Genomic DNA, 24,087 nt, shown 5'->3' with positions numbered 1-24,087 from the left:
GCCTACCCACGCTGACCGCGACCAGAATGCGGGATCTTCTGGCTTCAACATGAGCGGTGGAAGTGGCTGAAGGCCGGTGAGGTGCAGCACCCACATACAGAGGCTATTTACACCCTCAGCACACACACAGAGGCTCTGAGAACTCTTCACTTGCTCCGTGCCTTCTGTAGTGATCAATAAAATCCAGAGTATTTACCGTTTTCTACAGAACATGACTGCTGTACTGCACAATTAACAAAATGAACTCGGCCCCACAGTGCAGCCACTCTGTGGAGATGCACTCGAGCAAACATCGAGGGGGGCGTAAGACGCAGCAATTGAAAACTAATGAACATCTTAATGGCCCTTGTGTGGTCCACACACTGCACACTTAGAACTGCTTTCCATACATCTTGGTTAATGACAATCAATAGAGTCAGAGTCGATGATGATTATGCAGAGTTATTGGAGCTGTGGCCCTTCCCATAATTCCCTGGAGAAGCAGAGATGGATAAATGCAGCCATGAGTTCATCAGTATTTATTAAGGACGTTCTGGAGCGCCTTCATTAAAGCTGTAATGAATGCAAAGCTCCCCTGGTCGGGTATCAGCAGCTTACCTCAGACTTATTTACTAGAGGAGCACGCAGGCCTCACAGCAGAAAATAAATAAATTTCAAAGTATTTTAAAAAAGCGGTCCCTGGTGGGTCATGACGGAGCCCCTTATGGGAAGCAGCCCAGAGCCATAAGCAGCCGCACAAAATCCATACGAGGCGAGGCTGAAAGGAAAACTGGCAGGAAAGGAGGCTGAAAAGGAGAAAGCTGGAAAGCATGTCCTGGTTAACTGTGAGGACGGTGACAGAACATACGAGAACGTCACCCCAGGGCGGCACTCACAAACCCTGCTGTCCCGGGCAGCCCCTGAGGAGCATGCAGGGCTATCTGCTCTTTCTAACTTCTCGGCAGCAGAGCTGGCGCACCTGGGAACTTCAGAGCGCAGCCTCTCAAGGCTGCCACACATTCAGCATGGAGGAAGATTTGGCTGAGAAAGTGGAGGGAAGATGCTGGTCAGTCCTGGACAACTGTGTTTAAACAGCATTCCTATATGACTCTCACTGTGAATGACCAAGGCCTGAGGCAGATGACACCAAGTGGTGATTCAAACCTTATGAGCTTATGAGCCTAAAGAAGCTCCAAGTCCAAAGAACAAACACTGAGATCCCAGAGCCTGTGGACAGATGACAAGATAAACTAGCACCAGGCCTGCAGTGGAGACACAGCCAGGGCTCACCTGGCTGCGAGACAGCTGCAGTGTTTCTCAGCATCTGCTCCAGTGCGCTTGCCTCTGAGGATGGAGAGAGAACAGGCCAGCCAAGCACTTTCAGGTAAATGAAGAGTTAACTTGTGCAGCACTAACTGATACAGTTTTCCCTCCAACCCCAACTACAGAGGGGAAACAGGGATGCACAGCTGTGGCTTTCCCCAGAAAAGGCAGGAACCATGCATGGTGACCATGGAAACCAGGGGAAACACCTGGGTAGACTGAAGCATCCCTTAGCATACAAATGGGTGAATACTTTAAACATCTGGGAGATGCAGTCTTCTAGTCTGAGTAGAAAGTGAGCTAACTAATGGAAACGGGACGCCACAGACATGTGATCCCAAGCGAGTGGGAGGTACTACACACCAACATACACTCCTGGGCATGGATAAAAGCTTTTGGTGAGCTAATAGCTTAATGACGGCAGAGCTGGCATGGGACCTCAAAGGAGCCCAGGCTTAGCTCCCCGGACCCCCAGGCTCTGCCTGGGCTGCTCTACTCTAGGTGGCTCTCCGGCAGTACACACAGCAAACACAACTTGGCCCCACACCTTGGGCTGGTGCATGATGCCATCTGTTTGCAAGTCTTAACTTCCGCAGGACCATTGGGGAGAAGAGTAGCCAAGCCCCAGAGAACAGGGAGACTATCGCAGCTCTCTGCCTCTATGAACTCTCCTCCACAAATCCATGCAGCATTCTTGATGCTCTTTTCTTTGTGATGGGAACTGAACCAAACACCTCGTGTTTTCCAGACAAACACACTTCTCCTGAGCTACACGTTCAATTCCAACATACAATTTAAAGACCTCCTAAAATTTTAAAAGTAGTCACCTACAAAATTAAAAGGTAAAAAACAGGCCACCCAGACATCTCCTGACGCACTGCCAACCAGCTCTGCAGATGAAATGTAACACAGAAGGCAGGCTGGGGCCGCCCAGCCAGCACAGCAAGGGCCAGGGCACAGACATACAGGTGGACACTGAGTCTGGCAGGACAGGAAGGGATATACTTAGAGTGAACTTGAACATGATTTTTTTCCTAAGAAGTGGGAAATTTTAACTGGAACAGAGATGTCTGAAGCACTAGTCCTAGCGGAAGCAGCCTCAGCTAGCCCTCACATGCTCTGGGATGCTAGTCTCCCGGCTGAGTAACCTATGGAGACTCAGTAAGACAAGAGGAAAGTCCCGAGGGAGACTTCATTTGGTACTCCAGGACTTGCTCTCCATGTCACCTGGGTGGTGCTATGGGGCCAAAGATGTTTACCACACGACCCTGCCTTCTCAAGAAGGGTGCAGTCAACAGGATCAAACCGCAAGATGCTCAAGAGGTAACGGCTGGTAGATTATGGGTCAGAAAGCCACCAGAGGCCTGAGGACAGAGGTATTTCTGGCAGCATCCAGAAGGAAGGAGATGTGCACAGGAGCAAGCATGAGGCGTGGTTTGCGAACTTCAAATCACAAAGTCACACTGGGAAAACTGAGGGGTATGGAAGAGCTTTCAAAGTCTCTGAATCTGGAAGATAGAAAATTCCTTTCAGTCCACAGACTCACAGAAGGGATTCTACTTAGAAAACTATCAACACAGCGATAGCACAGAACCTGAACTGGACACACGTGTTTACAAAGGACAACAAGCTTCTGCAGCAGCCTCTGCTTTATAATCTTAAAGACGATCTGCGGCACCAAAACAGAAACAAAACCATCTGCAGACCATCCACATGAAATGCTCTTAATGCTACCACATCGTGTGCCACACAACGGCCCATTCAGCAGAAGGCCACACACAACTGTATCCCTCAGAGAGTATGTAGCCTAGTGATATCACAACCTTCTAATTTGTGTCTATATGTCCTATGTCATCCTCCAACACACTTCTCAGAACAATTAGGAAACCGAAAGCGACTTAATTTACTGTCTGCCATTGGGTGAATGAAAGGGGAAACTAGGAACTAGCTGGGGAATTTTGCATTAAGTCTAAGAAAGTAATGAAAAGTAACATAGAAAAACTCTGCAAGAAAAAAGTAATAATATACAATATAAGCTTTGACGATATTATGTGAAAATAAGTGAAAACCAGCCTGGAAAACAACACATGTGGTCCAGCAAGTTACAGGTGCAGACTGTGGGGTCAGGAGACTCCAGCCACTCTCTAACATTTCTATGAAAGTAATGTGACTGTGTTAGCATCTTAAAAGAACAAAATGATGCTGTGACAGGCTTCAGAGGAGATGGGAGGTGGCGTGTGCACAGGACAAGTGTCCATCTAGGTTCTGAGTCTCTGCCACTTACACCGGAGAGTTCTGGAACAAGATCAACACTGAAGTCACTTCCAAGCTTAAAACTCCATGGTTTTAAGTTGTGACAACTAAAAATCAAACAAACAAAAAATCCCAAACATTTCTCGGCCTTCCCAGGGAAAATGGAGTATAATGGGAGGGGAGAGAGGCTATGTATGAAATGTTGGTGCTTATTCCATACAAAATCATATACAGCACCACACACCACCTCAGGGTAACAGAACCACACAGCACCCCAGGGTAACAGTCTTAAGAGTATTCAGGAACTCCTGGAACTCCTGGAAGAAGGCAGGGCTCAAATGGCCCAACAAAAATGGGGACTGGGGTTCTTGAGTGTGGTAGCACAGACCTTTAGTCCCAGCACTCAGGAGGCAGAGGCTGGTGGATCTCTGAGTTCAAGGCCAGCTTGGTCTACCAAAAGAGTTCCAGGACAGCCAGGACTACACAGAAAAACCCTCTTTTGAAAAACAAAAGCATGGCTCTAAAGCTACAGAGAAACTCTGTCTCGAAAAAACAAAAACAAAACAACAACAACAAAACAAAACAAAGCATGGGAAATAGGTTTTTTGCAGGATGTTCTGGAATTAGCAGCAGCAGTTGTAGAATCTTGAAATGACTGAGGTTCACTGTTTGAGAGTGAAAATGTGAACACCATGGTATATTCACTATAGCTCAGTTTTCACACAGATGTGACAGGTGACTCAACAGACAGTGTGGCAAACACACAGTGCACTTGAGTTAGGAATCACCACAGACCACACAGGAGTCTGAATGTCAGGAAGGGACGATCAAGAACGTCTAAGACAGGAAAGGGGAAGGGCAGTGGACAGAGAATGCCAAGGTGGGGAGGAGCAAGCTTGCATTTCAACCGCAGGAGTAGATCTCAGAGGCTAAAACATGGAGCACAACCTTTGGTCAGGTTCTACTTCTGCCAAACAAAGAGAAACAAGAAGAGTATGGAAATCAGCATGAGCAAAAGCAGGAGAGGCGGTGCTGTCTCTTTAAGAGGCTCCTTGGAGATGCTGAACTGCAGAAAGCCTAGAGAATACAACATTGATTGGGAATGAGGTAACCACAAACACCACTGTCTCAAATGAAAAGGATTCAGGAGCTGACCCAGAAAACAAGCATCGTAACCGCCAGATAAAATTTTAATGATAAACATAAGATGCTCTGCACACAGTAAGATCGCAGGGTCTCGGACGGAGCCATCAACTGCAGCTTCTCTCAGAGAGGAGCCGAGGAGGCTCTGTGACCCGCAGCTCAAGTTTCACACAATCGATCCCCAGAACACTGGTATGGCTGGGCCTTTGGTGGCCTATCTAGTGCTGAGCAGATCCCCAGGGAGAAGAAGGAGGGGGAGAGGGCAGCAGCTACCTTCAGAGACTCTGTCTTTTTGGGGGCTATACATTCAGAAGCTCTTAACTGGCCTTGAGGAAGGAGAGTCACCTATATCTCCAGTCTGCCAGGATTCTTAGTCCAGCTGCAGCATCACAACCTCCTTATGTGTTTAGGCAGAACCCAGAGCAATGTAACCCTGGCTGGTTACCACTGGTCCTCAGGCATGGAGCAAAGCTCTCTCGTATCAGGAGCTCAGAGAACCACACCTCACAATGAAGCTATAGGTCTGACTGCTCCTGACAGACAGACAGACAGGCAGGCAGACAGGAAGCAGGTTAGCCACTTAAGAGCTGAGGGGTCTCTTAAGAAAGTGAGGCCAGTGAATAGAAGCTAAGGAGAGTTGGCCTTCCTGGCCAGATCATCTTTAAAACAGAAGGGCCAGTGAGATGGCTCAGTGGTTAAGGGCGTCTGCCACCAAACCTGACAAACTGAGTCTGACCCCTGGGACCCACACAGTAGCAGGAGAAACCAGTCCTGTAAGTTGTCCTCTGACCTGCACACAAGTACTGTGTGCACTCCCCAACACACATATAACACAAGTAAGTAAATGAATAAAGTGTAATGAAAGAGAAACAATTTTTAATGTCAGGGCCTGCCATAAAATATTTCAATAATCTATTTGGAATTTCAATTCAAATGGTGCTTTAATTTTTTTTAAAGTTAATTTTATTTTCATTTTTTTAAATTTATTTATTAAAGATTTCTGTCTCTTCCTTTATTTATTACGTATACAATGTGCCTCCTGCATGTACACCTCCGTGCCAGAAGAGGGCACCAGATCTCATTACAGATGGTTGTCAGCCATCATGTGGTTGCTGGGAATTGAACTCAGGACCTCTGGAAGAGCAGCCAGTGCTCTTAACCTCTGAGCCATCTCTCCAGCCCGTGCTTTAATTTTTTTTTTAAAACATTTTATTTATTTGGGTGTCATGGCACATACAGAGGTCAGAGAACTTCTTGCAGAAACTGGTTCTCTCCTTCCACCACCATAAATGAGGTGTGGGTTCCAGGGTCAGACTCGGGTATCGTCGGGTTTGGTGGCAGCACTTTGACCGCCTGAGCCATTTGCTGGCCTTCACACAGTGCTCACTGAGGAATGCTACTTAAGGAGAGAAAACGATGAAGGAAGAGCTGACTGTTGACTGTAGAAGTCCAAGGCTGGCTCTTAGTTCTGGTTTCCTCTAGGCAGGAGTCCTGCAGCAGTTCCCACAAAGCCAACTGACCCAGAAGAATGAGCTGCATTCCTGCTTTCTGGCACACAGGCTGAGATGGCAAAAGTATATATAGTTTACATTTTGAGACACTAGCTCAAGAGACATGGTAACCCTACAATACAGTTGATCTGATTGTACAATAAAGAATGCATGTCCAGATCTCTGTGGTAACAGCCATGAAGAACTCCTCACAGTGGGTTCTGGGACAGCAGCCAAAGAAACTCACAGAAGCTGATGTTAAATGTCCCAGCCAGGATACAACAAGGCCTGCAGAAGCTGCACTGATGGGAAGGAGGAGCAGCGGCCACAGTACCCAAGTGGGGTACTTGGGCAGAGGGTGCAAAGTGAAGACACAGACTGAGCTGATGCGAAGGAACATGGCTTTGCTTACCCTGCGATGACGACACCATCATGAGAGCGCACATCACACAAAACGGCATCAGGAACGTGCTCCAGCTCACTCACGGCACCTTTGCGATTCTGTGAGGAAAAGGGGGTGTGGTTTATACCAGTCTTGGGGTAGCCCCTTGTAAACAATTCTGTGAGGAAAAGGGGGTGTGGTTTATACTAGTCTTGGGGTGGCCCCTTGGAAACGTGCTCTGTCTCACTTACACGTCACAACCGTCTTCAGTGGCACTGACCTCACACACGACACTGGGCATTCAGGAGGATAAAATGGCAACACGGTGAGCCTATACCAGAGGCACTGCGTGGAGCAGTGAATGAGGTGCTGACCTGTCCCCAGAATGTCACCAGTAGGAAGAAGTATGTGCACACAGCTAAGTGTCCCTGCACAGGGCAGGGCCTGAAGCAGTATATTAAGTACATTAAGCAGTTCAGCTTGCAGGAGAAAGCATTTAGTGGACATGTAAAAGAACTTCAGAATAAATGAAACGCTCACAGGAGACACAGAGACATGCATTCACGGCTCATGCCTTAGGAGGAAATCCTCAAAACTCTAGGGTCCTTTCTGGGGTTTTCAGACACTAACTTAGGAGTTACCATGCCAACTGCCTGCCCTCTGAAATAAATCTCAGTTAGGTCAGAATCACTGTACCTGTGACTTGGCCAGAGCCCTGAACACAGGCAGGCTCCATGGGGGCCATGTCAGACCATCCCTAGGGTCACAGGTCTGGGAGCAGTGTTTACTCTGAGCCACCCTGATGAGAATGGGGGCATGCAGAGGTTGCACACCTGCACAATGCCCTTTGCATGTGTCAGTGTAGGTTCTTCCTAAAACTGCACTAAGATGTCTACCTTGGCATGTAGTCAACGATCCATTACTTAAATTTCACCCAAGAGGTCCTCACTGCTCAGAGTTCTGGGAGGTAACCTAGGATGCCAGGAGCCCCCCACGTGCTGCTGCCCATCTAACCAGATCACTTGATAAACAACTACATACAAAGCACACCTGATGGTTTTACACTTGCTTGGGAAAAACAGGGAACAGACATTGAGTAGCATCACATCTTCCTTGTGAACTGTGACCAATGCCAAAGGCTCCTTACTTCTACCACCTCTAGCCCAAATGAGGACACCCTGCCCTCCTCCCCTTTCCCCAACCCCAAAGCAGCAGCATAAGCAGAGCTGTTGTCTTCCCTTGGCTCTGAAATCTCTGAATTCAATGCCAGGGACAAGCTCACTCTCCTGGTTCCTGCCTCTCTGGACAGAAAGGTAGGAAAGCCCAGCTCCAAGCCTTCCTTCCTCTGCCGTCAGGTGAACTGCGGCCTCTGTGTCCAGGCCTTGCTTCATCTGAGCAGCTTTCTTACACAGATCATTCTGCCCATCCATCAGAAGACCTAATTAGGAGCCTACTTCCTGCTACCTTCTGTGGATACAGGTGCCATGGGGCCAGTGTCTTCATGTGCTAAGAAGACTGGCCTGGCCAACTCTCCAGTGATGACTAGTTCTTAACTAGGAGCAACTGGCCACCCAGGGAATACCTGGTAACACCTGGAGAGGAGACATCTTGTGTGCCACAATAAGGGCAGAGTGCTATTGGCATCTAGTGGGGACCCTGGTGTATCGCTTGGCATCCTGAAAAGAGCTGGCCCAACATCACCAGTGCTGAAGCTGGCCATCTCAGAGGGGTAAGCACTGCTCACTGATGTCATGGAACCAATTAATCTGGTTACAAGGTGACTACAGACAGACCAGACATCATATAGGCAACATATCATCGCCAGTTATGACAAGGCTTTCTTGCCTCAAAGTCTATCTGGATTAACGTTTAAGTGAGAGAAGGGCCCAGTTCTACCCCATCTCCAATGGGTGACTTCCCAGCTGCCTAGGTGGGAAGCAGCTTGGCCATGCACCACCTCGCTGTGCTTCACCAAACCCTGGAACATGCTTCCTGACAGCTTGCTCTCCCAGAAATGCTTCTCTGCAAATGCTTAGCTTGATCTAGTATTTCTGTAGAGCCTTGAAGTGATAAATGTCAGGGCAGCAAGCCAAGGGTTACGTGAGGCAAGAGCAGACAGCACTCAGCACCACACCACCTCTCCAGCAGCAGCTCCACAGGGGCCTCCAAGGGCCTCTTGCCTGTGCATGGTGCTGCTGCTTTGTCAGCCCTCTGGGAGGCAAGGAAAGAGAAAGGAGCAGGGGGTTGACAGAAGAAGACTTCAGTGACCCTAACCAGCCAGGAAAGGCGGTGTCAGACAGTCCACTTCAGCCCCCTTCCTGCACAGCAGGAAGAAGCTCTAGACTGTAAGGAAGATGCTGAAATCAATGATTGGAGGGGCTTGGGACTGCTCAGCACACCCTGCTCCCTCCACTCTGGGAATGAGTCTCAGGCAGCAACTGCAGGACTGCTGTCCACTGTCCCTGCCTCAGGGGATGCCGCTGGCCACTGCCTACCTTCCAGTTGGTTCTTAACATATGCTCCTTGGCAAGGCACTCTTGCAAGATGAGCTTCCAGCAGGAGTAGTCAGAGATGCTGCTCCGGGGAAGATGCCCCTCTTGCTGGCACAGCCGGTACCACAGCACCTCGTCTTCAGAAATCACCTTCCATGTCTTGCTCACCTAGAACAGCACAAGTGACGCAAATGTCAAGATCTGCAATTAGAGAGGCCTTGCCATCCAAAATCAATCAACACCTATATTACAGCTCCGGGCTTATGGCAGCATAGAACGTCTCATTAACAAAACACACTGAGGTGGAAAAAATACAAGCAAATGTTTCCAGTTATATCTTTCAAGATTTCAAAACTGTTATACCACCATGTAACGTCACATTTTAAATGGTGTGATAAATTATCATCTAACAAATGAAAGAGACAAACAATGCACCAATACAAAAAATGCTAAAAGAACAAACTGAACACGGTAAGGACCATACAAGCACATGGAGCTTCTCAGGTGACTTTGTGGACAGATCTGCATGACCATCTTACAAAGCGGAGTCTGGTGGCCTGTGATGTGGAAGGTTTTAATCTAACTAAATTTCTGAGGTATAAAATTCAAATTTATGCTGCATGGAGAATTCTTATACATACAGATTAAAACACAGCGTTAGCATTAATACAGCCCTCACGCTGTTGGGCAGGACCCACAATATATGGTGGAGAAATGACTTACTTCTGGCACAAATCTCCAATCCCCACAGTACCAGGAGGAACCGACCGCTTTAACTCTCAGATGTTTGTTCTTTTCCAGCCCTCAGTAGGGGTGCGCCAGGCTTACCCCATCACAGGACCATGCACCAAGCATGAACTCTCGTGGGCAAATGAGAAACTGACCCCACAGAGCAACATCATTCGTCAACAGCATGCACTGGAAATGGAGGATGGAGGCCATGTTTGCCATCACCCTGCGACTGAAGTTCACTCCTGGTAGAGAAGGCCAGCAGCTTACAAGAACCTACACTTGCTACTACTCCTTGGGACTACCAGACCTTGGAGGATGAGGGAAGAGAACATGACCGAGGGGACCAGCTGGGATGGGGGTGTGAAGATGTCTTAAAGTCTAATTGCCCCTCCGTGGTGGCAATTAGAGCACTACCAAAAATGAAGGCCGGGCTGGGCCATCGCTCAGTGGTCGAGTGCTTACCTAGCACATGGAGGCTCTAGGTCTGGCTAGTACTGTAAGCAGGAAAGGGAAAGGAGCTGAGGAGACGGATTGGTGGGTCTGGTATTTGCTGCAGTGTAAGGACCTGAGTTTGGATCTTCAGGGCCAGGTAAAGCTGGAGGCAGTGCCCGTCTCCTGTGGGAAGGTGGGAGGACGCCTGGATTCCAAGTGCCAGCACGTACACACACACAGTGGTGAATAAGAAACCCAGGAGATGGCTCAGTAGTCACAGTGCTTGCTGTACAAGCCTGACAACTTGAGTTCGATTCCCTAGAACCCACATAAAGGTGAGAGAGAACTGGCTCTGAACTCCATATGCACAGGCTGAGAAATGAACATACCATACATACATGCACGCCAAAAATGCATGCCTTATATACATGAGTGCACCATGCCATACACACAAGAGCACCACACCATACACACATGCATCATATACACACGTGCACCATACAAACGTACCATATACTCATGCATCATACACACGTGTGCACCATACAAACAAGCACTATACAAACACAAGCACCATACAAACATGCGCACCATAAAAACATGTGCACCACACACACCATACAAATACATCATATACACAATAATTAAGTTTAATAAAAAAAGAACAACTCTATCTCAAGGTGGAAGTTGAGGACCGACACCTCCATGTGTAAACTGTGGTTTACATGTACCCATACTTAAGCATGTGTCAGCAGAGTTTTTATTTTATTGACTGTTTCAGAAAGTGATGAAAAGCTTGAACCTTCTAAGGACCAGTACTCAATAAACAAACAAACAAGTAAATAAATATTAAAAAGAATAACAGCAGGGTATGGTGGTACATGCCTTTAATTCTAGCACTTAGGAAAGGTAGGCAATTATACGTGAGTTCAAAGTCAGCTTGGTCTACAAAGTGAGTTCCAGGCCAGCCAGAAGTACATAGTGAGACTCTACCTTTAAAAACAAACAAGGAAAAAAAGAAAGGTTGGACTCGGTAAAGACTTGTGTTACCTCTTCTTCCTTCATCTCCTTGAAAACCACCGGCCTCATATTTATAACAACTACACAGCCAACAGTAGTGGGGGTGGAGGCACAGGATGGAACAGGCAGGCTTTGAGCTTACCAAACCTAATTCCTAAAGAGCTGGCAGCGCTGACCTGCCTGGTGGATTGCTGGAAAGCACTCTGGATGATTTACCTGATCTGTTTTACCTGCAGGGCAGCTATTCCAAGCAGTGAGGGTTAAATGAGCCTAACACTGCTGGCCCAGCATGGTGGCTCATATCTGTACTCCCAGCACTCAGGAAGCTAAGGCAGAGTAAGGCAGAGGGGGCTGGTGAGATCAAGGCTAGCCTGGGCTACAGTGAGTTGTTGTCCAGCCAGAAGTACATCACAAGCCACTATCTTGAGGGAAGAGCAGTTGTTTTAACACTGCAGTACTGGAGAAGGCTCTGAGAGTGGGACTGACAAGATGCTGATCAAACAGTTCAAGAGGATAAATAGGAATGAGTGCCCCTAAGATCTTCGAAAACCCCGGCATTTCTGGGAGTCTAGCATGCCGCGCTGGGCACTTGAGGCAGGGGCAATAAGAAAGCCCTGACTTCTAGATTCCAGCTGGCTGTGAACCTCTGCACAAGCATGAAGCTACCAAGGCTAAGGCAGAGCTGTAACCAACATACAATGGGCCCTCAGCAGAGGCTGGAGGGCCACTGCCGCTATTCAGTCACTAGCTAAGGAGATTTCAGGGGCCACAATGACACCTAAACTATAGTTAGCTCACCCCTTCCAGAGGCAGGAGTGGCTAGTTCAAATGTGGGCGTTTAGGCAGAAGCTCAGCCACAGAGCCACAGCAGTCACCCGAAATAACCATTGTAAACAAAACAGAATCAAGTAAGACACATATAAGCAAATATGAAAGGAGACCCTAGCACAGGGCAAAACAGCAGCTGTAAGACTCGATGAGGGCCAGGCTCAGGAAGAAGATTCCTAGTCAGGATGCACAGGATCCTCGACACAAAGCAACTGAAGAGGAGCTGTGAGGGGAGCTAACTGCAGCAAGCATTCACTAGAGGGCTCACTGGCCAATCTGAGCCGGCAGAAAATCAGTCCCTCAGGTGAGATCATCCACTCTACAAAACAAAGCCTCTGAAACCTGTGTGTGCCAACAACCAAGTGCACAAAGTGCAGAGGCTGGAAGAGATCTGAGGAGCTGTGAGATGAAGGGGCTGAATTTCAATTCCCTGTTACCTGGGCAACTGTTGAGAGAATAACCAAAGCCAGATCTGGGGGAGCACCTCCGTAATCCCAGCACTGGGGGCAGAGGCGTGGATCTCTGTGAGTTCCAGACAGCCCGGTCTACAGTGAGACCCTGCTTCAAACCACCAAAAACAGTGATAGTGATTATAATAATAACAAAGAAAATGACTCAAACCATTAGTAAAAATGGCATATTAGAGAATGTTTTTTAACCCAAGGCATCACTAAAGGAATAGATGAACAAAAGTTAAGAGGGCTGGAGAGATGACTCAGCCAAATAACGGCACTCAGCTGCTCTTGCAGAGAACCTGGGTTCAATTTCCAGTACCCACAGGCGGCTCACAGCCACCTCTAACTCTAGCTCTGAGAGATCTGGTGCTGTCTCCTGACCTCCATGGGCACCAGGCACACAAGTGGCACACACATACATGCAGGCAAAACTCATACATAAAATAAAATCTAAAAAAGAATCCAGCCAGATATAATGCCCCAGGCCTTTAATCCCCACACTCAGATGGCAGAGGCAGAACTCTGTGAGTTCCAGAACAGCCAGGGCTACACAGACAAACCCTGTCTCAAAATCTAAAAAAAAAAAAAAAAGGACAGAAGACTCGGAAATAGAAGAAACTTCATAAAGTCAAAGGTGGCTGGACTCCATGAGCTCTGCCTCTCAGCCCCAGAACAGCCATCACCACACAGCTCAAGCTGAGAACTAAGAGGGGGTGTGCAGATCAACTGGACACATGCTACTACAAGAAGGCACCCTAGCATCCTTCGCTGCTGGGGTTCAGGCAATCTGGAGCATCCTCTTCCATAGTGAGCTACCTTTCCCAATGTATAGGCTGCCACAAGGTGGCCTGCTACAGTGTGCTTCCTTCCACCCTGCTAAACCACCTTGGCTGTCCCTTTCGAGGACAGCAGCTTCCACTGTGTACCCAACAGTGCCCTTGTCATTCTCTCACTGGACTAAGCACTGTCCTTTCTCTTCCTCCTCATTCGGCCACAGGCACATGACTGGTTTCCATAGCCACCTTTCAGAATGCTACCCAATATCTGCGAATGTAAACTCCCCCATTTGACTGAGGTACTCAAAGTGGAACAGTCCCCCAACCATGGGCTATCGGGTGCCATGACCAGGACCATTTGAGATGGGGCTCTGCTTTTGTTCACAGGACTGGTAACTGGCAGAAGGCACGTGTGCAACAGGCTAGTCCCCACCCCAGCCCTTACGCATCACTTTGTTCATTCACTTACAGACAGGTCATCATGGCTTCCAGGGATGGTGTGCTTTTAAGCCTCCGGAGTGGCTCAGCTTACTAGACGTTAAAGGCACATCAAATTCGTTGTTATGGGCAGTCTCATACTTATGCCACCTACTTAGAATATTGTAAGATGCTTCCTGCCAAGTGGTAATGGTGCAGCCTTTAATCCCAGCACTTGGGAGACAGAGGCAGGCAGATATCTGAGTTCAAGGACAGCCTGGTCTAAGAGTGAATTCCAGGACAGTCATGGCTACACCGAGAAACCCTGTCTCGAAGGAAAAAAAAATGAAGTTTCCAATGACTACGAATCTCTCACTGTGCTTTCTCTTTTTCCCATCAGAGACTTCAAGTTGTATATTCTTTCAGGTCTTTCAAAAACGTGAACTAGAGTTCAATTTTTTTTAAAGATTTATTTATTTATTATGTACACAGTGTTCAGCCTCCACACCTGCAGGCCAGGCTGAAGACAAACCACGGAAGCTAGCCCACACTGGCACGGCCACACCATCAGTCACAGATCCACTTAACCACACTGTCAGGCCACACATCTACCTCAACCACGGGCTGTCGAGCACATGTGGTCAGGCCGTAAAAACCAGGAAACGACTCAGTCAAGTGGAGGCCCCAGTTTTTACTAGACAGTTTGTTTTTGGCTAGTTTGGCCCACAGCTGAGCCTACCCATGACACCCAGTAGTGTCTGTTGATCTGTCTATGCCAGGACGGAGCTGAGCACAAAGCACAAGGGAGAGGGAAGCAGAGTCAGCCATGGCAGGGCAGCCAAACTCAACTCCAGAGGGGAAGGTGTTTTTCTTCTAGACCACTACAACTTGGACCTAATGTGGTTACAAGGAGTGACAAACACTTGGGCTCTCCAAGGATACAGTGTTAGCTTGACATAGGGTATGAACTTTGATCCTTAGAATTTATAATTAGACAAACTTTTATAAAATTCCTGAGCTGCAACTACTGAACAAGACTTAGGATGGCTGCAGACCCTACAGACACAGGCGGCAGTGAGAAGCATATCTAATGGACGCTGGCTTCTTGCAGTGCTGGCAGGTTTCTGAAGAGGGATCCCAAAGTGAAATGAGTTAAGAGAACTCAGGTTGAGCAACAGAATCCTTTGCTGGGACTCCTCGGAGCCTCTCGTCTGGCACTGTTCATCTCTAAGAGGAAGGGCATCCGAGGCTCTGTTTCCCACACCCATCTGCTTCTACGTCTTCATGGCAGGCACAGTTCAGTTCCAGCTCTGCAGGTCAACCTGAGGCAACAATCGTCCCCACCTCCCACCTCCAGCTGCCCAAACTGGGCCTTGGGCAGGTATGTGCTGGCTGCTTCTGCCTGCCTGGGAAGAAGGGCCTTTGAGAATCAGCAGGGCACACGGAGCACATCTTTGGAGGATCTGTATGCCAAGAATGATTTCCACTGTCCCAATCACACCTACAACCAGGTATTACACAGTGATGCGCCAACAGAGTCATCAGCAAACTACACAAAGGGCTGCTTCCTTTCAAAGGAGAAAAAGACAGACAGCTAACCTTTCACAAGCGAATCTGAAAGGGTCCCACTCAAGGAAAGCCTTTCTAACAGTTTTGCTTTCTTAACTTATATTGTAATCCAGCAAGTTTACAAGCCTTACATTTCCAAAGGTCTAATTGTCTTTAACAACCCAGAACTGGAATGGCCCAGCTCAGAACCCCACTGAGTGAGCCTCAGCTGCAAGAACTTTTGCTAATAAAAGTAGCTGCAGCATTCTGCTTTATGGCTCCACTGTGAATTGCCACATTGAGGGGAAAAAAAAGCCCTTGGCAAAAAAAAAAAAAAAAAAAACACCTGGCTTTATTAGGTCTGCCTGGACTAGGCTCTCTCCACAGGTCCAAACCCCAGGTTGGCCTGAGGAAAGCACTCCACAGAGCAGGACAGCATATATGTGCTCCTTACTTCAGCTGTCTTCTTCCTGTGTGCTCCTGAGCCCAGGAGCTTCCCACACACACCAAGTCACCCTGCAAGGAGACCAACACCTGTGGTCATTTTGAGTCCTGTCCCCATGACAAACAGCAGCACTTATGTCTTCAGTCTCTCCTGCTGTCCTGAAAGCTTTCATGTTTTGGTGCCAGGCTTACGTGTTAGGGTGTGCAGTCCCAGCTGGCCGGCAGCAGCTGCTGGGGAAGAACCTTAGCAGATGGGAAGGGGTCTTGGGGTTACAGCCCAGCCCTCTTCCTGCCCTCTCTGCTCCTGCTGCCATGGGGCTACCTTGTGCTCTGAGTCAAAGTCAGCTCTCTCACCTGTCTCTCTCAGGTGATAGTGACAAGGAGAGCATTGTCTCCTCCCTGCCTGACCTCACACCCCATCCCGAGCACTCTCAGGACACTCACTTCCATGTGTCCCTTCTCTTTTGGTGTCCTGGCTTAACTACCACTGATGTGCCGGCAGCACCCCAGGCTCAGCTGGGGACTCAACCCCAGCCTCACTCCCTGCACTAGCCTTCTCCCCCTCATCCAGCCCACAGGCAATCGTGACTCCAGCCATCTGTACTGTATAACCCTCAATAGTCACCATGTCCTCTCCGCTAGATGACTTCACAGCCTTAGCTGGTCTCCCTAGAGCAGGCAAAGCGATGCGTTCAACACATAGAGACAATCTTGATCGCTGCTGGCAACACTGTAAGACCTTCCTACCTCACCAGAATGCCCTTCAGTTTCTGTCTCTCCTGTGCTCACTCCTGCTCAATGTCCTGCACCAGTTTCCACGTGTTCTGACGACCAAGGATGCAGGGCTCCACACAAACTCTCCTTCACAGACCCTGCAGGTAAGTGTGGGAGCCAGTGCTTGTCAAGACAGCATCCTATTAGGAGGTTTTAGTAACAGTCCCAGCTTCCGGAAGTCATCCTTGGCATGTGGTCCCTTCCTCCGCTCTCAAAGCCAGAATGTCAACAGTATCAGTCTCCATCTGAGCTCTGGTCCTTTACCTGCATTAGCCTGTCCAGTTACCCCACAGCCACTTTCTCTCACCAGGACTCTAGTTGAGCCACATCTGCAAATGTCTCTTAAGACCATGAACACAGGGACAGGGGCCCAGTGATACATCTGGGGGAGGAACACATTAGGTTGATCACTTTGTATACCACAGTCCAGTCATTTTGACCTTGCCAGTCCTCATCCACACGAGATGCTCCACAGGACAGCCTCAGCTCGGCCTACCTCAGAACTCCTGCATCCCTCCCTCCCTCCCTCCCTCCCTCCCTCCCTCCCTCCCTCCCGTCTTCACTGCACAGGACCCGCTCCCTCTATAAAGGGTTCTCACTAGCGTTGCTCACTGCAGCACCTGCTGTCAGGAACGGCACCTGGCCCTCAGCAAATCCTTGGAAGTGAGGAATGGGTAAATCCAATGTCTTAAAAACTCAAAAGAAAAGAGTATTTTTGGTTTTTATGAACTCTGCAACCCCCTTACATGCACTGGGTCCCGAAGGCTCTAACTCTCTTATTCTCGCACCTTCTATGTTCTCTTTGTATTTTTTCAGTCGTGGAAGATGTCCTACATGATAGTAGACCAACAGAATCCTTCCGGTACCCATCACTCAGTCCACTGTTTCCTGCATCCCATCCTTCCTAGTGGCTCTGCCTTTCTCTAAACCCATGTGAAGTAGACAGCCACTTAAGTGGCTCTTGAGGGTGCTTTTGCTTTGTGCTTGTGTACAAAGACCCTCCGACATGACTCTGACAGCCACCAGGATGGTCAAACTGAAGAGCTGCTGGGAACTAAAATCTGTAGAGTCATGGCATGAGGGTCTGCTCACACCTATTTGGTGACAGATCCATGACTTACAGAGACTTCAGGATCAGAGCTGTAAAGTAAAATGCAAATGTTAGAGTCCCAAGGTGAACACGTGATCAGCTCATAGCATTACCCCTCCCTTGAAAGCTGACAGCCTGACTCTGGCACACTGGGACTCTGACCCAAAATCACTAGCTTGTTTTGGTCCTGCCTGCTTTCTGCTCACTGTACCACAACCTTCAGTGGCTCATCTCTGCCTCTTCCTTTTCTTTATTGGCTTTAAGACTGAGTCTTACTATGTAGCCCAGGCTGGTCTTGAGTCTACACAGTCTTCCTGCCTCAGTCTCCCAAGTGCTGGGATTACAGATATGCCCCACTATGCCTTGGACCTCTATGTGCAACTTCCTGCCCTTTACCTGAAAATTCTGACATTACTATCTATGCATCTCAACTACTAAAACTAGACATTAAGAAATAAATAGTCACAAGGGTGCTGGAGAGATGGCGTAGTGGTTAAGAGCATTGCTGCTCTTCCAGAGGACCTGGGTTTGATTCCCATCACCCATATGACACCTTACAACTGTCTGTAACTCCTGTTCCAGGAGATCAAACAAACTCATACAGACATATCTGCAGGCAAAAAACCAATGTACATAAAATAAAAATAAATTATTTCATTTTATTTTTGGAAAAAGAAGTACCCACACTATAACATGTATTTCTTTGACTGCCAGAGGCTGCTGGGGCTAGGGGTGGAGAGGAGGCATGGGTAAAATAGGTGTGGCTGTCAAGGGTACAAGAGATCCCTGTGGTGAGCATTCTGTGTGCTGACAGTAGCAAAGAACACACAGATGTATACCTACAGTGAGACAGAACAAAATTAAAAATACAGATGGGAGCATGGAAAAGCAGTGAAACCCAAGCAGGCATCATGGAGTGGACCGACATCAATGTGCCTGATGCTGTTCCCACTGAGCACAGGAGGGACCATCGCAGGAAGAAACAGGCAGACAGACACACAGCACCTGCCTGCGTGCATGTCTGCAGCTTCCTGCGGATTCATAGTTACCTTCAAATGTTTAAAAAGAATGTTGGAAGGGGCTGGAAAGGTGGCTCAGCAGTTGGGAGCACTTGTGGCTCTTGCAGAGGACCTGTGGACATGGAAAGGATGCTCACAAAATGTTAGTGCTGTCAGATTGATAACGTGCGTCCTAAGAGCCCTGCCGTATTCATGACACTCTGAAGGAAGACCTCCCAGCAGAGACACTCAATCCACACACAGTGCCACAGATTGGCTGCTGGCAAGAGTGAAGTGCACATCAGTACAGAGGGTACCAGCTGAAGGGAAGCACTTTGGGGCAGTGGCAAATGACATCTCTGAAGTATCTCCAGTCAGGCCTACTTGCTGCCAGTCAGAGAGCAGCTTGGCATAAAGACCTAAGCAACAGGTTTCTCCAAGAGCACAAAACTAGCTCAGGATGCCAATTCCACACAAATGGCCCCACTTCACTAAAGTCCCGACATACCTAGATTATAAGAGAGAAAGAGAACAGGAGAGAGAGAGAGCAGAGGGAGCCCATACAGCAGCAGGACCCCATTCAACAGGACTTTCTCCCTACTGCAAAAACAACCACCACAGGAGCAAATGAAAACACTCTTTATATTTATCATTTTGTAGTTTATGATAACGAGGACAGAAACCAAGCCAATCCTCCTGACTGCTGGCCATCCACTGTTGGCTTCACGTAAGATTCTGAAAGCTCAGCTTCTCCATCACAACCAACTCCATCACCAAGCACTGAAGGGGCCTGATTGGAAACAGTTTCCATACTTCCGCATGTTCTCAAAATAGGTCCCTCTCTGTTTCTCTCTGTCTCTCCGTCTCTCTGTCTCTCTGTCTCTCTCTCTCTCTCTCTCTCTCTCTCTCTCTCTCTCTCTCTCTCACACACNTCTCTCTCTCTCTCTCTCTCTCTCTCTCTCTCTCTCTCTCTCTCACACATACACACACACACACACACACACACACACACACACGCCAACTGGACAGAAAGGGAAGAGTTCTAGAGTTCTAGTGAGAACTAGCTGGTGTGCTGCAAATGAAATGGTTCACACCTGCAGGATAATTGTCCAGCAGGTCAACTGTCAATCTCTCCTGAATGCAACCCCACTGTACCAAAGGGGACTGCTCCCACCTAACCCTATCATGCCCTGATTAACTCTTTAACTCTTTAGACAGAAGGTAGTCACTTGAGAGCTCTCCACAAAACGTGAGAGCAGAAATCCATGTGAAGGCAGTGTTCCCGCAACAGCAGCCCACTCGCAGAATGCCGGTGAGCGCGTAGTGTTGGCTGTGCAGGGCAGAGCTGGCTGAGGAGGTCCAGGACTCCACACCCTGGCATCAGGCTGATAACTATGCCCTCAGCCTCCATTCCTGGGAGCAGAGCCAAGACATGAACTAGAAAACAATAAACCAAATTTCCTGGAGTAGGGGTAGGGATGACAACGTAGGTACTCTTCATGCAACTGACAGCACTGAGTACTGTTTACACTTTGGCATGTGTTTCAGAGTGCGTGTCAATGTTCCACTGATCTCATCATTTCCTGCAGACACACTGCATCAAGAACATGTGCTGGTGTCTCTACCTAAGGAACACTGCTGCGATCACATACCAAAGGCGCTCAGCATCTCCAAGGAACTGACGAAGCACATACTTCATAAAAAGGCCCAATACCAGGGACTGTCCCAGCTGATCTGTGCAATTACTGTGACTTCTGACTTTGACAGTGGTCATGCTGCCACATTTACATATTTCCATTGAAGTGGTTATGTTTGCAGTGATGGGTTTAAACCCAGGACCTTATGTACTAATCAAGCACTCTACCGCTAAGTTACATCATTAGCGAAACTCAAGTTTGTTTGCTTGTTTCTTTTTCTCTGGCAGTGGCGCTAGAGGTCAAATTCACGGCTATGAACACTCATTCAATTTTATTAGACATACAAATTTTGACAACTGGGAAAAAACCTAAAAGGAAAAAAGGTAATTTAATCACATGCTTTGGGCCAAAAACATGAAAAGAATGTTAAGGGCATAAGCCTTGGCCTCCCAAGAGCATACGTGGTCAGGAATATAGACCATGGCCAACCTCAGACCTCCAGTGTCTTGTTGCAGAGCGCTATTTGCTGAGCTGACAGCCATCACCATCATCAGGACAGCTGTGACCACGTGCAGAAGCCTCAGCCCGCTGACGTCCTTCAGAGACAGTGAGGTGGGGATGGTTACTGGACGCTCACTGGAGACACCTGCTCCCCCTGCACCTCCCGGCCATGCATATGCAATTCTGCCTTAACTGGGAGTCTCCAGGGAGCTGGAATATTAACTGTAGGAGGTTAACTGAAGAGGTGACTTCATCTATGCAGATGGGATGCAACATCCATGTTGGGGTAAGGCTTTCTGGGTGTGGCTGCTTTGGGGTCATTACGCTTCGATAGGTTTCCCTCCACCTATGCTCTTTAGGGAAGCAGTTCCCTGGGTAACACTGTGATGGAACTGTTTGTCATCATATAAGCGGGGAGATATTTGTTTATGTCTCCCCAGGGAAAGAGATCTCACAACATCCCTGCATGCAACCAAGGCCTGGCCACCGTTCTGCTCCAGAGTCGGCAAGACACGGGCAATGCTCCTGTGTAATCCCCCAGTGTCTCCCCTCTCACTCGCCTCAGGAGCGTGGCTCTGCTATTTAAAGGGTAATTTAGACTATTTGTCTAAAACATGACTTCACCAATCTGTCCCTGGGCTGACCCTTAGCTGCCACCCTAATGACTAGTCTGATTTAAGGGCTACGTCTTTCTACTAACACATGTGATACATTAACACAGGCTAGCTCACTGCAGGCAGAGCCCAGGACTTCAGCCATAATTCAGAGGCAGCACAGAAGACAGTCACCAGGAGATATAAATCAAAGGGACTGTGGAACAAGACCCTGTTGGTTCAAGGTAGGCTTCCTTCAAGAAGGCCGTTATACATTCATCAGTTCTGTCAACTGTGATTCTACAGAATCAACTGCTCTAGGGGCTCCCCACACTCGGTCAGAGCTGGGGACCCTTGGACATGTGTCAGCAAACGCTTACCTGAGCACACCGACCCAGTTCTCTTCTATTCAGATACTGAAATATATTGATTGCCAATTCATAAGGCAGTTGGACGTCAAAGAAGGGCACATCATCCATCTCATTCTGTGGAAACAGAAGGAAGAGGTTGAGGGTAAGGCTGAGTGCAGCTTGCATTTCCAGACCTGTCCATCACTGGACACTCTTGTAAGTGACCAGAGCAGGGCCATTTCAAGGAGAGAAGCAGTGGGTCACTATGAAAGCCCCGTGACTATTTCCCATGATGGAGAAGCACGGGTGCTACAGGAGCGGGTGCCCAGGTGTCAGAAACCTCCTGTCAGAATTCTAAGGGAAGGGGAGGTGGCAGGTGCCCCAGAAAGCCCACCTGGGCCAGGGGGCTGCCACTCCCCAAGGCCAAGCAAGCCTCCCCAACACATGGGAACAGTGGCCCCAGCTGGAGAAGTGCTGACCAGGTCACTAGCATGTTTTCATGGGCAAAGAGCAGGGTGGAGGCTGCTCTGCTGGAGCCAGGCCCACCCCTCCTCGGGGTCTCCTAATGCTCTGGGGGCTCACGCTGGTGAACCTGAGCGAGCCAGTACAAACAAACTGCTTCTCCAAGTGTTGTTCATTAATGTGCATCAACAAAAGCTAGCCTGCCCTGGGGTAAGCAGTCGGAGATGAGGTAAGGGGCTCAGGCGGAAAGCAAAGGTCATGTGGATCCCAGTGCACAAAGGAATCCGAAAATGGGGAAAGACCAAGTGTGACCTGAACAGGTCCTCCTGCCAGTCATGGCTATGGCCAAGCTGCAGTGTGTGCCCTCTGTCCCAACAGACTAAGCTTGGGAAATTCATGTGTAGAAGCTCTGGCTGCCATCACTGACTTACTGCTGACAGCAAATTGCTAATCAGCGCACACTACGAGTTTCCACAGCACGAGGTGGCTGCCTCAGAAGACAGCCTCCCTGCACTGAGGAGCGCGAGCACCAATCAGACTCCTCCGAGCCTGAAGTTCAAGAATGTTCAAGAATCATGTTACTATTCATCCAGGAGTCTCAGGACTGAAGGAGAATCTGGAGCCTAGGAGGAAACATGGTGTTTGATGGCAAAAACAGAGCGAGACTAAGCACACAGGCCAAAAATGCTCTCTGGGGAAAGGGCACTGACTGGTCTCTGCAGGCAGAGAAGGACAGAATGTTCAGTCAGTGGAAGGATGCTGGCCATGCAGAAAAACAGGAAAACATCTACAAAGGGTAATTGGGAGGCACTGGGCTCTGCCTAAGAAAACAAAGCAAAGTCACTGGGCCTCAAGTCAGGCAAGGTCCTCGCCTACGATGACACCTTCACTCACCACGTAGAGCACTACTCCTGGCCAGATGCAGCCAGAGATACCCCAACCTCCTGCAGGAATCACTGCTAGTCAGGACCTGGCAGACACACACAAACTGAGAAGCGATCATTCACAATGCTACTCCCAATGCCCTTCTTGCCTTTTCTTCTACATTATTTTGTCTGCAGAAGCAGAGAGGACTAACTCTGTCCACAAAGTAAAGAAACAAGAGAAAAATGTCCCCTTATGCTGATACAACCAGAGCTATGGCTGAGTGAGGCTGGGCAAGACAGGGTGAGCCAGGGTGAGGAGCTCGTTTGAGTTGTGGACTCCTTTACGGTAGGCCACACTGTAAACTGGTCTTGAGATGAAGATGAGATGCCAGCTTTGCTTTTATTCTGGGCAGAATTCACAGCCTTCCATCAAATGCCTATTTTGTTGGCCTGTTTCCCAGGCTCACCATGGCAGACAGTCCCTCCATGAAAACATGAGCCCACCTCCCACTGCCCTCCCTGATCTGAGCCTCAGTTGGGATGAACAGAGTCTGGAGGCACCATGATCCCAAATGATCGGCCAAAAGATACCTAAGATTTCTTTTAACAAACTCAGGGTGCCTGCCCAAGGAACACATGAAGAAATTTCCCATAGAAGCCAATGCAAGCCCTAGGGCTAAGCATGCAGAGGCTAGGTGCCACTTTCCTCAATGCCAGGCCAGTTCCTTTTCATTTTCTCATGTTACTGACTTCCAAGTCACTCTTAGCTAGCCTGTTGGTGACTTGCTGCCCTTTAACTTGAAGCCAATACATTACCAGCAGTACGAGGACGACATGCAGAGTGAGGCTACATCCCATCAGCGGGGGATGACACACAGACCAGCATCACCAACTCTAGAGGGCATCTGACAACTCAGGAAGGCTTTGCTGTGGTGCCTGGGTAGCAAAGATGAAACCCAGCAGGCTGCTATGACCGCCAGTGCTGAGGGCCACTGCACTGTGAGTCACACTGTGCGAGGCTGTCTCTAGGATCTGGAGCCACTATTTCAAGGATAAACTGTAAGAACATAACACTGCAGAGCCAACCTTTCCTTTTAAATCA

At 48.6% G+C, this 24,087-nt stretch overlaps 1 protein-coding gene across 2 annotated transcripts in view; it reads right to left on the bottom strand.

The window, feature by feature from the left end:
- The window catches only part of Fbxw8 (F-box and WD repeat domain containing 8), a 108,175-nt gene that overhangs the window by 74,032 nt on the left and 10,056 nt on the right, over window positions 1-24,087 (bottom strand). For both annotated transcript variants that reach the window (XR_007594767.1, XM_050158997.1), the window contains exons 2-4: window positions 21,688-21,792; window positions 9,066-9,230; window positions 6,601-6,689 (exon numbers count right to left, since the gene is read on the bottom strand). Coding sequence is in view for 1 of the 2 variants with exons in the window: in XM_050158997.1 (XP_050014954.1) it covers window positions 6,601-6,689; window positions 9,066-9,230; window positions 21,688-21,792 (359 nt within the window). In the remaining variant the exon portion in view is untranslated. The remainder of the gene's footprint in view (window positions 1-6,600; window positions 6,690-9,065; window positions 9,231-21,687; window positions 21,793-24,087) is intronic.

This window comes from Alexandromys fortis, unplaced genomic scaffold, assembly GCF_014885135.2.
Source record: "Alexandromys fortis isolate MF-2015 unplaced genomic scaffold, M_Fortis_MF-2015_v1.1 scaffold_90, whole genome shotgun sequence".
NCBI classification, from domain to species: Eukaryota; Metazoa; Chordata; class Mammalia; order Rodentia; family Cricetidae; genus Alexandromys; species Alexandromys fortis.
The sequence above is the reverse complement of the archived record's forward strand: the minus strand, read 5'-3'. Positions and strand labels throughout refer to the sequence as shown.